The sequence below is a fragment of the Brachycentrus maculatus genome, unplaced genomic scaffold (genome assembly GCF_059751285.1).
Source record: "Brachycentrus maculatus isolate JH-2025_06_01 unplaced genomic scaffold, ASM5975128v1 h1tg000653l, whole genome shotgun sequence".
In the NCBI taxonomy this organism is placed as follows: Eukaryota; Metazoa; Arthropoda; class Insecta; order Trichoptera; family Brachycentridae; genus Brachycentrus; species Brachycentrus maculatus.
The window spans coordinates 242,736-256,882 of record NW_028281389.1 but is presented as its reverse complement, the minus strand read 5'-3'; the positions used below and the strand labels follow the sequence as shown (position 1 = coordinate 256,882).

General features: G+C 36.6%; 1 protein-coding gene across 4 annotated transcripts in view; it reads right to left on the bottom strand.

Moving 5' to 3' along the window:
- LOC148300793 (uncharacterized) overlaps positions 1-12,843 on the bottom strand; it is a 45,518-nt gene extending 32,675 nt beyond the window's left edge. For 3 of the 4 annotated variants that reach the window (XM_088274297.1, XM_088274300.1, XM_088274299.1), the window contains exons 1-2: positions 12,666-12,843; positions 2,170-2,367 (exon numbers count right to left, since the gene is read on the bottom strand). In XM_088274297.1, coding sequence (XP_088130423.1) covers positions 2,170-2,310 — 141 coding nt within the window. In that variant the 5' untranslated portion in view covers positions 2,311-2,367; positions 12,666-12,843. Of the gene's footprint in view, positions 1-2,169; positions 2,368-12,262; positions 12,556-12,665 lie in introns of those variants that run through there. The other variant, XM_088274298.1, reaches the window with a different exon arrangement.
- Positions 12,844-14,147: the final 1,304 nt, after the last annotated feature.

Genomic DNA, 14,147 nt, shown 5'->3' with positions numbered 1-14,147 from the left:
CTGTTGCACAGTAAAAAGTTCAATAAGTGGCTTGATATTTATTTTTAATACATTTTATTATATTCTTGAACTTTAAAAGCGATCTCCTGAAAAATCGAGTTTTTTGATTTATGACGTTGTTGAAAGGAGTGAGCGACATGTATGCTTCTAAGTACCGCTTGCCTCATAGTCTAGTTGTCCTCAGATCAAATTACACTAGGAAGGATCCATTGGATTATTCAACCATTTTATAATCATCAGCAAGCATGTACCAAGAAGAAACATTAAAAATGAATCAAGACTTTTCCTATTGTGTAGGAGGTCACACACACGTCAACAAGTTTCTCGTGAACCAATTACTATGAAGTGAGAGAAAACTATTGATGAGAATGCAATGAACTTTTTAAGAGTAAAATGTTTTTAAAGAATCGGCCCACGGAGCTGCCTACTAGAATCATACGGGCCAGAATGTCTGGCCTACAGAGTGGTAAGAGGTAAATTATAAGCTTAAATAATAAAAAATGGTATTTTCTGGCGTTTCTCATGTGTGTGATTATAATCCAGGATTCGGACCTCACATACTAATATAAGAGTTTCTGCTTAGTAAAAAGCTTCTTTACATCTCACCAATAGATGTCTCTAGTGAAGTTCTAGTGATTCAAGAACAAGGTTTCTAAATTGGTTCATATATATAGAACTTCCAAGAATTTGAGTAGCGTGGTTGTCAAAAATGGGTAGAATTGGTGAATGTTACACGTGTGTAAATTGATCACTTAAACCAGCCTATGACGGTCGTCAGCCCCGTAAATGCCCAGACTTCCATATTCTTCTTCATCTTTGATGAGATGTCATAAAACAAGAGTGGTAAGAGTTAAGTTTGGACAGCCGTGCTTATGAAGCAGTTATAATTTTTTCTTTTCCTTCCAAATAGCATGACTTTTGATACATGAAACAAATAACATTTGCATACTTATTTTTTTCTCCAAAAGTAATTCTTCTTCTTCTTCAAACCCTTATCCGCACCACAATGGTGCATAGGGCACTGCATCATATAAACGCAGTTTTATTTCGATCGTTAACACATGAAGGAAAGGTGATCAGCCCTCCGCTTCAGGTATATTGAATAAATAGTCCAGGGTAATATTGAATAAATATTAGAGTGAAAAAATCTCTTGTATTTATTTGACTCTCCCTGGGAATCGAACCCGGGACCTCCAGTAGCCGAGCGTGCTGGCAATTATACTACAGAGTCATCTGTTGATTTAATTTAAAATAAATATCATTAACTTAAAATATTTGATGAAATCCTATTTTTCTTAAATCATCATAATTTGGTATGAATAGTAATATACATAGATAATTCCTATGTGCGTAAATAAGAAGAAAAATACAGTGAAGTTGAGGCCGCTATAGACAAATGTGGGATAATTACCCTGTCCGCCTCTGTGGTGTAATGGTCAGCGTGTTTAGCTACCGTGCTGGCGGTCCCGGGTTCGATTCCCAGGGGGGGGGTGAAAATGAATATTAGTGATTTAACACTGTAATATTTATTTAATATTACCCTGGACTGGTTCCAGAAGCGCAAGAGTGATCACGTTGCTGTCATGATCAAGATAACACTGCGTCATTTTGATGCAGTGCCCTATGCACCATTAGGTGCGGATAAGGGTTAGAAGAAGATTTGAGATCGAACATATCGTCAAATCTTAATTCATGCACATGATATGGATCACTCTTTCTTGAATTTTACACATTTTCATCGATAATTTACCTCTACCGGCCATTTGACTTCGAATTTAGTCACTTTGTTTCTCTAGAAACATTTAAATGTCGAATGTTTCATACAGAACTTTAAATAACTTCATGGCGTTGAAAATTGTTACAACAAGCAATAATGTCCAACTGTCACTTGGTCACTTTTGCTTGTAAAGAAAATAAACATCAATGCAGTTAGTCATTTTTCACAATTCAAAATATTATACTTCGCTCTGGGATTTTTAAAAGTTTAAAATCGCTCTGGGATTTTTTTCAGGGCAGTATTAAGCTAGTAAGATGTCAAATAGTTAGTAATCACGTTTTTGTAAAAACTGCACTTGGTCACTTTCTCCTGTATGACTACGATATACATAAATAATTCCAATGTGGGACACATAAATAAGAAGAATAGTAGAGTGTAGGAGTTATAGTTACCCTGCTGTGGCAGTAGAGATTATTGATGTCCAGCTTCTGGAACTTGCTCTTGCCAGCGGGGGCGGCCTTGGGCTGCTGGGCGGGCGCTGCCGCAGGTGCTGACGAGGTCCCTCCGCCGCCCGGCGCCGACAGTGCAGACATGCTGCCACCCTGACACCATTAGAGAACCAATACACACCCGGAGAACGAGACCCCTTTCTGCAAGCAGACAGAACGCACCCGTCAGCGCACCAATCACCACACATCGTATCACATCAGTCCCGTACAAAAAGTAAAGTAAGCATGTTAGTGTATTTTGGCAGTATAAAGTTATTCACGCATTTCGGACGGGAAAGGTATTTCCACCCGTTTGGTCCATTGATGCTTAACCCATCCGCATATCAGTTTTTTTTTCAAAACATGTATTCAAAGATTTTTTAATGTTTTATTAACAGAGATGAAGAAGATTCTTCCATACATTTAATGAAGGTCTACGCTAATAAAAACTTAATAATTTCAACATAAATATAACTTCCAAAATTTTAATTATATGTTTATCAATCATCGGTGAATGTTACATTTGTATTAAATGAGAACTTAAACGAGCCTATGACAGGTCGCAAGCCCTGTAAATACCCAAACACGCTATTATTCATCTTCGTCTATGTTGAGATATCAATAAGAAATCTTGATACAATGGATTAATTTTTTTTTTATTTATTAAATATGGTTAGAATGTTTTTACAATTTTAATCAATTTAAATCAAATTAAGAACGCAGTTCTCTCCAAAAAAGAGACTGAGCTCTTGTGCTTGAAGACGGAAATTCCATTCTATAAAATTGTTACACAGAGACAATTTCAGCTGAAAGGTTAAAAAACAAAATACAGAAAAATTAAAAAAACAAGCCAATTAGTTGGGTATGTTTTGATACTCTGCTACTCATTTCAACAGCCAAGTATTGGCAGTCAATATTGACGGCCCAAGTAGGAAGTTGCCATAAATTCCAAGTAAATAATAACATTCCCAACTCTAGGCGGAATGATGGCACCTAACAATAGATAAGTCGTAGAGCCAAACAATGGCACGCATGTCGTTTGTATTCCAAGGTCAGACGCGGCATGCTGTTGGCAGTACTCTGGTGACTGCTAGAATCACAATTATCTCGTCCTCACCTTTCAAAATCGGCCACACTCACAATTTATATTGTCAACCTGTCCGGCAGTGCGGCCGTACCAAGACAGGTTGTGAATTACATGACTCACGTAGGTTTCGAGAGTGAGCTATGACACAGAGGGAGGTCACAATGGATCTAGTATGGTCGAAGTGACATAAGGGATGCAAGATACTTTGTGACCTCATATCGCTCATTTGGTGCAACAATGGTGTAACAACACTTTTAGAAACACTAAGGGCGTTTGTCCACTACACGGGATTTCACCGTCTGAATTTTTACTAAGCAGAAACTCTTATAATAGTATGTGAGATTCGACAACCGTCAGCCCCGTAAATGCCCAGACTTCCATATTCTTCTTCATCTTTGATGAGATGTCAAAAAATAATATGAAAATAACTCCTGTAATTGGAGATAATCCAGATTTTGTGAACAAGTATTTGGACACACTCAAAATGTTGTACTTGTGTATTTATTAGTTGTAAATTATTATTAATTGCCTATTTAATTTGTAATATTTCTAAATAATCTAATTTGAGTCCTCTATCGCATGTGTGTAATATATTTAGACCTTTATTTTTATCAAATGAGTCAGACACAGATGTGTCTGTAACTGTTCACGCACAAAGAAACAAAGCCTCATTTTTAGCAGGTTCTTCATTTGCAGATGTAGCTGCTTTTGAAATGTGAGGACACAATTATTGTTGCCTTGAGTGGCCGAATTAGGCACAAATACAGAGTACATTATTGTATCAACAGTGCACACGAAGGAGCAATTATAAGTATTGCATAATGATCAAGAGGGCCCATCAAACAGGTGATTTTAATTCATTCAATTGTACATGCAATGGCCAATGATGACAGTAATAACTGTTGGTAACGAATGCCATAGATTTATTTAAAAAAAAAAAACAAAAATATCATTACCCCATCTGTATATCTATCATTGTGGAAAATCATTGTATGACAGAATTAAAAACGACGATATAAGAAAGGAATGTAAGGCTGAACGAGGAATAATTGAAAAGATTAGGAAGAGCTCTTTGCGGTGGTATGGACATGTGGAGCGAATGGATAGCGAGAGAATGACTAAGAAAATATATGTGGCGAATGTGAGAGGGAAAACAGAACGTGGACGACCGAAAAAGACTTGGCACGATCAGATCAATCAGAACCTAAAATCTGGCGGTGTCAAAAGTCTGCGTAATCGGAGGGCATGTATGACTAGATGTATGGATGTGAAGGAGGCGAGGAGTGTATGTCAGGACAGAAGAGTGTGGCGTTCCATCCTCTCTGCCTACCCCTGCGGGGAAACGGCGTGATGGTAGTAGTAGTAGTAGTATATCTATCAGGATTCTTTAGTTTGGCACCAATAAGACTATTTGAGATTATTTAGTGAAACGGAAGGTCTGTTGAGGACAGTCAACAGTCCGGCTTCTCCTGAGGAGTTCTACGTGGTTTCCTCCAAAGAGCAAATGCTGACAAGTTCCTGACTGGCCCACACTAGATTATCGCTCTATCTGTTCCCAACACAGATTAACACACAAAGGACGGGAAAGGTATTTCTACCCGTACGGTCGATTGATGCTTAAGGACGGGAAGTGTATTTTACCTTCTGCGCCGGCCTCATTTCAAAGTCAGAAAATAAGGAATTATTTAATGTTTTTATATGCATATTATCTACCAATCTCTTTGTTGAGGTCTAAACTATATGTACACAATTATCAAATCCCGTCGCCAGCGGTCCGCAGGCGTAAAAAAAACCCGTCCAAAATGTGATAAAATGAAACGTGTTTTTAGCTAGAAGAAACAAAAATGTACTTAATGATCTATAAACCTTGTATATAATAACCAAGGTAAATAATAAATGCAAATCCCATCTATAAAAACAAATTCAGTTCATTTAGTTTTTCAGACTATCGGCAAATCATAAATTTTCAAGAAACAGAAAACATGCAATACTGGCGTTTCTATGATAGCTTCGAACACGGCCCCACTTCTCAATAGTTTAGTATATGACAAAACAGTTGTCTCACCAACATTTTCCCAAATAGTATTGTGTATAATACCAACGTGGTGTGGCTGACATTTGCCAAATAGTTTTGGGCACAACATAAATGTGGTGTGACTTTCATTTACTCAATAGTTTTGGGCACAACATCAATGTGAAGTGAGTGACATTTGCCCGATAGTCTTGGACACAAAACTAACATGGTGTCGCCACCATTAGCCTGATAGTTTTGTGGGACACCAACATGGTATCACTGGAGGGTATATTATTAACACATTGTTTGCGGGAAAAGCTTAAAAGCGTTTCTACATACTGTTGGTAGAGCGTAAGACGCTTATAAGCGTTCTATTTGCTTACTTTTGGTAGAGCGCGATAAGACGCTAAAAAACAATTTTGCAGATCAGAATCGGGTTTGCAGTTAGTTGTGATCAGTATACTGAGGGTCGGGCAGCAGACGGAGTATAATTAGGGTCAGGGTTGATGAAAAAACCACCTAACAATGTGTTCATATGAAAATTGTTTCAATCTTACAATAAAATTAAGAACATCATAAAAATGATCAAAATACAAGAATGTTCAATGTAACAAGTTCCTATATAATATAATATTTGTTCGCCTCCATACTGTTTTTGTCAGCATGCTAGGCTACCGTACTAGGTTCCGGGTTCAACTCCCAGGGAGGGAGTCAAACAATTATAGGTGATTTTTTCATTGTAATATTTATTCAATAACACCTTGGACTGGTATCTGAAGCAGAGGGCTGATAACCTTTCTTTCATGTTTTAACAATCAAGATAACACTGCGTTTATATGATGCAGTGCCCTATGCACCATCGGGTCCGGATAAGGGTTTTAATGAAATGAATGAATATAATATTGTATTTTTTGCCTGTACATCAAGTTACGAATCTAAAAAAATTATTTATTACATTTTTTAAGTTGGAAAAAAAACATATTTGAAATATGTACATAAAATAGGTGAAAAGTCTGTGGAATTAGTCTACAGTTGGTCTAGAGAGTTGAACAAACAGTATGAAAATTTAAAGATATAATTTATTACACACAAAACATGACTATTTTATCAGCTGTTAGCATATGGCGCCGGTGTCTGCGATTCAAAAAATAACGTACATATGCCGTATGCTTCTAGTGACAAAACATTCGATATATATACAGCGAGACCTCTATCTATCGTTTTTAAAGTGACCGTATTAAAATAAACTGTGAATGCGGGAAACAATGAATGAAGTCAATACACAAGGAGATACAACCGAGTAAAGACACCGTCCTCCCAATCTCCATAACCATAGGTAGGCTAAAATTCTAAGAAGAATACAACTTTAAGAAGTAAATAAATGTATTTATTTAAAAAAAAAAATACAAAGCTAATAATACTAAAACCCTTATCCGCACCCCAATGGTGCATAGGGCACTGCGTCATATAAACGCAGTGTTATCTTGATCGTTTACACATGAAGGAAAGGTAATCAGCCCCCCGCTTCAGGTACCAGTCCAGGGTAATATTGAATAAATATGACAGTGAAAAAATCACTAATATTTATTTTACCCCCCTTGGAAATCGAACACGGGGCCTCCAGAACGGTAGCCGAGCGTGCTGACCATTACACTACGGAGGCGGACAAAAAAAAAATACAAAGCTAAACAGAACTAAATAAATAATCTGTGATCGACATTTGTTTTTTTTTTACTGTTTTATTTCCGAAAGTCAACAGTATATTTTACGCTTTGCAAATAATATTTTTTTCAGTTATTGAATGTGCGTAGTAGAAGGTTTTCAATCTTTCTTTTCTTTGAAAATGAAGGCACAAGCAGCAGCTCCTCTTCATCAATATCGACCTCTTCTGCTATGTCCGTCAGCTTTGCGTCACACAAGCATTCGATAGTTTCTATCCCAAACGTTGAAATATTGTCGTCGAATGTAAGAAAATTGAGAAGAATATATAAAAAAATACACAGACACAATATCGCTCACTCCTTTCAAGAACATCATAAATCAAAAAACTTGATTTTTCAGGAGAACGTTTTTAAAGTTTTAAAATATAATACAATGTATTAAAAATAAATATCAAGCCACTTATTGAACTTTTTTCTGTGAAACAAATCTTTTTAGGTAAAACCTGAAGGTTTTTTCTCCATTTGAAAAATATTTAGTAAATTTAAAAAAATAATCAAACAATACCTTTTCTTCAAAATGCAAAAACAACACATTCTGCCCTGTAGCGGGTAAATATTGAGTTGAAAATATGCCGCTTTTGCTGGGATGTACATTTTCTGAGCATTCAGAAAACATGCACAGCTGAAAATTGACAATTTTTGATTTTTGACGTTCTTGAAAGGAGTGAGCGATATATCAAATATGCAGCATAATTCAAACGACGAATGCGGTAAAATGGTGATAGAGAAACGATCGATGTGATTTATTTTTACAACATTTTGAGAGTGTCCAAATACTTGCTCACAAAATCTGGATTATCTCCAATTACAGGAGTTATTTTAAGATTATTTTTTGACATCTCATCAAAGATGAAGAAGAATATGGAAGTCAGGGCATTTACGGGGCTGACGACCTGGCAGCTGATAGATGTCTCTAGTGAAGTTCTAGTGATTCAAGAATAATGTTTCAAAATTGGTTCATATACATAGAACTTCCAAGAATTTGAGTAGTGTGGTTGTCAATAATGGGTAGAATTGGTGAATGTTACACGTGTGTAAGGTGATCACTTAAACCAGCCTATGACGGTCTTCAGCCCCGTAAATGCCCAGACTTCCATGTTCTACTTCATTTTTGATGAAATTTAAAAAAATAGTGTCTTTTATAATGAAATTTTGAATGAAAAATGAATTCAGGGTAGGAGAAATAAAGGACACATCCGGGAAAACGATTATTCAAGGAATCATAGATAGAGGTTAAACTGTTTATATATAAAGCCCTGGGGCTCCGCCGCAAGAAGCAGCATAATACAGCTTCAATAATAATTTTACAATAAAAAATTACAAACAAAACAACAAGAGCTTAGCCTCGCTTCATACCCTGAATTTGAAAAAGCCAGAAAAAATATAAATAAAATGAAATTAATATAATATTTTTTTTTACTGAGTACCTGTTTCTTATCTGCATTGTATGCACGCACTATTTATCTATCCCGATCCGCCCCTGATCCCAAACCGGCGCTAATGTTGATACAGACAGAGAGTCAAACACAAAGTTCGACGACCCCTTCGGTGAAAATTAAAAATGATGATAATTAACTAACTAACCATCACGCCACTTCTCCGCAGCGGTAGGCAGAAAACATAATACCATACCACTCTGTCATGTAAATCATTCTTCGCCTCTTCTACGTTCACGGATCTCCTCATACATACCCGCCAATTATTTCGACTCTTAACCTGTACGGTAGGCAGAAAACAGAATACCACACCACTCTGTCATTGAAATCATTCTTCGCCTCTTCTACGTTCATGGATCTCCTCATACATACCCGCCGATTATTTCGACTCCTAACCTGTACGCTTTCAAGTATTTGGCATTCCTGATCGTGCCAAGTTTTTCTCGGTCTTCTCTGCTCCTTTTTCTAACTACATTCGCCTCTTAAATTTGTTTTACCGTTCGTTCCTCTATCTCAGCTTTGCATTCTTTCCTTATTTCAGCATCAGAACATCTATCATACATCGTTTTGTCGCAAATTCGTCTGAGAGATGGCATTTCGACTGCATTCAGTCTACTTTCATCCTTCTTTTGCCAACTCCGTGCTTCACTTCCATACATAAGGGTTGGGACCAGGACTCCGTTGCCTACTGCCAGTTAAGCTTTCGGAGAAAGGTTTGTATTTGCTATATAGTATTATGTAATAGTCTGAATCCCACCGCACTCAATCAGATCCAAGACTGGTCTTCATATATGTATAAGACGGCAATTCCTATCAAAGAATGGGGATCATCATTTTGAGTGCGGCGACACTGCTATAAAAACGAATTTGTTGATAAAAAGGAGCGGGAAAGATGTGCAAGATTTATGTACATGGTGAATGCCTGGGATAAGCATTATCGATAAAATTAAGAAAGGTGTGTTGAGATGGTTTGGACATGTACAACGAATGAGTGAGGAAAGAACAGTAAAACAAATTTATGAGGCGAATGTAAGTGGAAAAAAGAGCAGAGGAAGACCGAAAAAAACATGGTACGATCAGGTATGCCAAATTCTTGAAAGTGGTCAGGTTAGGAGTCGTAACAATCGGCGGGTATGTATGAGGAGATGCATTAATGTGGAAGAGGCGAGGAATATTTGCACGGACAGAGTGGTGTGGCGTTCTATTCTCTCTGCCTACCCTTGCCGAGAAGCGGCATTATGGTTAGTTAGTTAGTTATGAACGCCTGGAACAAGTGCAAGAATTTTTTTGTCCAAGAGGCATGTTCTCAAGGGATGGAAAAGTGGATATAGATATTGAGAGAAAGGTGAATGCGGGGAATAGAATGAGTAGTGCTTTGAATAGAGTGATTGCGAATGAAATTATATCCATGGAAGCTAAACTGGCAGTTTACGACAGAGAGCTAGTACTGACACTGATATATCGATGCAAAATTGGCAAAATAAGGATGAACGTAGGGTGAACGCCATTGAAGTGAGTTTCCTCAGACGGGTGCAGTGGCATAGCTGGGTAGACGCTCGACTGCGAAACTGGCACCGCGGGTTCGATTCCCGACAATTGCAAAATGAATTTTATATACGTTTTGTTTACTGTGAGAAGATATATATATATATATATATATATATATATATATATATATATATATATATATATATATATATATATATATATAGTCCGCCTCCGTAGTGTAATGGTCAGCACGCTCGGCTACCGTTCTGGAGGTCCCCGGTTCGATTCCCAAGGGGGGTAAAATAAATTTAAGTGATTTTTCACTGTCATATTTATTCAATATTACCCTGGACTATTACCTGAAGCGGAGGGCTGATCACCTTTCCTTCATGTGTAAACGATCAAGATAACACTACGTTTATATGACGCAGTGCCCTATGCACCATTGGGGTGCGGATAAGGGTTTTATTCATTATATTTATATATATATATATATATTTATGCCCCTGCAGGCAACGGCAGGAGGCTCGGAGGGGCTCGTGCGAGCCCCTTGTTAAATTAAAGGACATCAATATTCTCCGATTAAATCAGTGCATAAATGCAATTTTAGTGGTTGATTTAAATGCGCATATGTTTTATGAAACATAAAACGTTAATAGTGTAAATAAGGTAAATGAATTAACAGTTATAATAGTTAATAATAGTTTGTATTACTTGTAATATAAGCTAACTAACGAAATAAAGATTTTTTTACTATTTATTTTCAATTGGTCTGGGTGTTTGTGATGTATCTTTCACATCTACCTTCCCTATCCTTACTATCCTACCTGCAGACAAGCCACTAAAATAGAGGCTATGCGGGTTATTCCTTTTTAATAATATATAAAATTAAATTAAATTTGTCCGCCTCCGTAGTGTAATGGTCAGCACGCTCGGCTACCGTTCTAGAGGTCCCGGGTTCGATTCCCAAGGGGGGTATAAAAAATAAATATAAGTGATTTATTCACTGTAATATTTATTCAATACTACCATGGACTGGTACCTGAAGCGGAGGCCTGATCACCTTTCCTTCGTGTGTAAACGATCAAGATAACACTGCGTTTATATGACACAGTGCCCTATGCATCATTGGGGTGCGGATAAGGGTTTTATTTATTATTTTATATAAATTAAATTTAAATGTCTAATTGAAAATGGTATTTAAAATGTTGATTTCAATTTGCAGTTAATTTAAATATCACTGTTTACCTAATTTTCCCTCACAATAATCACACACAAATGGTGCATAGGGCACCGAATCATATTAACACAGTTAACTTAATCATTGGCTACACAAAGGACGGGTGAACGGTACCGCGATCAGAAAATAAGATGGGTGAAATATGTTTGAAGCAATACAGATAACGCTAGTGAGGACATCACTGCTAGATGGGAAAAGAAGTGGAGGAATAGCAGCTTACTCGTACTCCAGATAGGTATAAGTTTCTCGGTCTAAAAGTCCAATTCCCAAATTGGTTTTTTCACATAAATTCCTGTTTGCTAGTTGACTCGAATGCTCGTGTAATTTTGTTAGTTAAATACCTATTTTATGTCCACAGTCTACACATTATTGAACTTTTTTACTTTCACTCGGAAAAAACACAGTAAAAGGAATTTGTTTTCTAATTTTCACACACTGATTATCACTTTAAATGATTGTACGTCGTTTTTGAACACGCATAGAAAACTTTTCATACAAACAACATCGAAGAACATGACACATTTATTTCACTAAAAATTGAAGGTTAGGCGCATAAAAAAAGTTCACTTTGCACGCGAATCGATTTATTAACATTTGAACGCACTTTCCAGGCTAGATAAATCTTTTTCCACAGTTTAAACTTATGTAAGAGATGATCCAAACGTTGATCGGCGAAATATACGCGATCGTCACTGGTTGAAAAAAAATGCCCTGTGAATAATTAGGCAGACATATTGCATTCTAGAGTGATTTTACGTTAAATTATCCATTGTCGGGGCGAACATGTATTTTAATGTTAGTAGCACAATCTAAAAAACACATACAGTAAGTTACAACAAGAAAAAAAGCCTTTACAATTTTAACATCGACGATCGAAGAGGCATTCAACTTTTGTCTGGATTAAATGGTCATTCGCAGAAGAGATTATTACCCTCCCGTGGCTAGAAATCTTTGAATCACTATCTAGAAATAAGAAAAATGCAACGGAAGGCTTGTACTTGCGAGAACAGACAGTAAAATATAATTTCCGACGTCCTATAAACAAAGAGGGTAAATGAAAGGTTTACTTACGTCAAATTCTCGGAAAAGCGTAGCACAAATCGGCGTTTACTCGAAATATTAAACGAAACTGGTATAAAGCCGAGTATAAAGAATACAAAGTGATGGAATTTAGGTAGCTAGAAGCGCAGGCTAGACATTTTATTTTCAGAGGATGCTGACCCCGAGGGTCTACAACTAGCCCAACCCTTCAATCGACACTCTTTTTCCGTCCAGAAATGTAATTATCGCGAATAAAAGCCCCGTAGTCTTCTTAACACTGCAATGAACTATAAAACGAGCACTTGCAGAGATACTAGAACGATTCCCAGACAAAATAACGGTACTACGAAATAAAATCGGCGGTCACTCAGAGTAATAACAAAGATAAAATTATGGTTATAATACGGCAAGTCCGCGAAAAATTATTAATTACCTTGGTCCGTTCCGAAGGGTGTACAATAAATAAACAGGAATAAATCCAATTGGGTCAATCCAAGCTAGGATGATTGCGGATTTTAAAGTTAACTATCACCTCGGCCACTTTTTCACAGTTTGCCAAGATGGCGTCTCTGAAGACGACAGACGATCGTTCATAGGATCAATATTGTGACGTCACAAAGACGCGTTCACGTGGCGTGGACTAGTGTTGAAAATTAAACACTTTTACCGAGCTAGTGTTTGCATCTAGCGGCAGTACTGTTAATTAAAACTGCTCGTCAAATCGGCATCTATTGTTGAGTTACAGTAACATTTATAAACTGTTATTCGTTTCATCGAAAAAAATATTTTCTTGGCTATGCCAGAAACGACATTTTTTAAATAAACTACAGGTGATGCGCACGAGAGTATTTTTAATATTTGTCAAATGATTGAGAATAATCGTATCATTAGGAACCGAGAGAACTTGTTATATAATAATATTTAAACCATTCAAATTGTGTTTTTTTTCAAAGACGTTTTAACAAAATGTTAGCTTATATATAAGCCGCCCACCGACATTTAAGTCAACTAGTTTCGAGGCATACCCGTCTCTTCGTCAAGACAATCATACCGCCGAAAATAAAAATCGAGACTTGTGGCCATATACTTTTTCTAACATACAGATCCTTGACTTCCTTTTGGCAAACAATTTTCGTGAATGTTGGTCCACGGCCACTATTAATAACGCATGTGATACATATTTTGCCTACGTGTGGTGTATATTGATATTTGCAGGATGGTGCATTGATTGTCGAGTATTGAGTACTGCATCCATTTTATCGATTATGATCTTAATAGGTAATAATTGTAATAATTAAAAATGGTCAATTTATATAGCGCCGTTGTTGTAGAAAATCACCGCTAGGGCGCTTACAATTACAATACAATTTACTATATGGCAAGACAGGAGTCCCTCGTATAACACGGTTCATTCGTACCGTGTTATTTATTCAAAGTATTTTTTTATTTATTTATGTAAAAACTCGATATAACGGGCTAATTAAGTTAAAGCCGATAGTCCGTTAAAGCCGAAAGTCCGTTATCTATAATCCTTCGATAACGCTTTCGATAATCCTGCTTTGAAAAAGGATTCACGTTTTGTTTGCATTTTTGAAGTTTGTTTTTTTTTTAATCACTCTGAAATTACGTAAATGCGTATAATATAGTTGAACTTCGTTACCTGACGAAAAGTCAATAATTTTGACCGATTTTTTTTCGTTACATCCCCAGTTCGTTAAATAGAGGTCCGTTATATCGAAGTTTTGCTGTACGTAATTAAAATCTGGGCTATGTGTACCGTGTTATATGAAAATCAAGTCTTAAGATGTTAAATTTTGGTAAAATTAAATGGTAAAATTTCGTTCCAATAAAACGTACAATTGAAAAAGTAAGTTAACATCAAGTTTTCAATAAAAACGAAATTATGAAATACAAA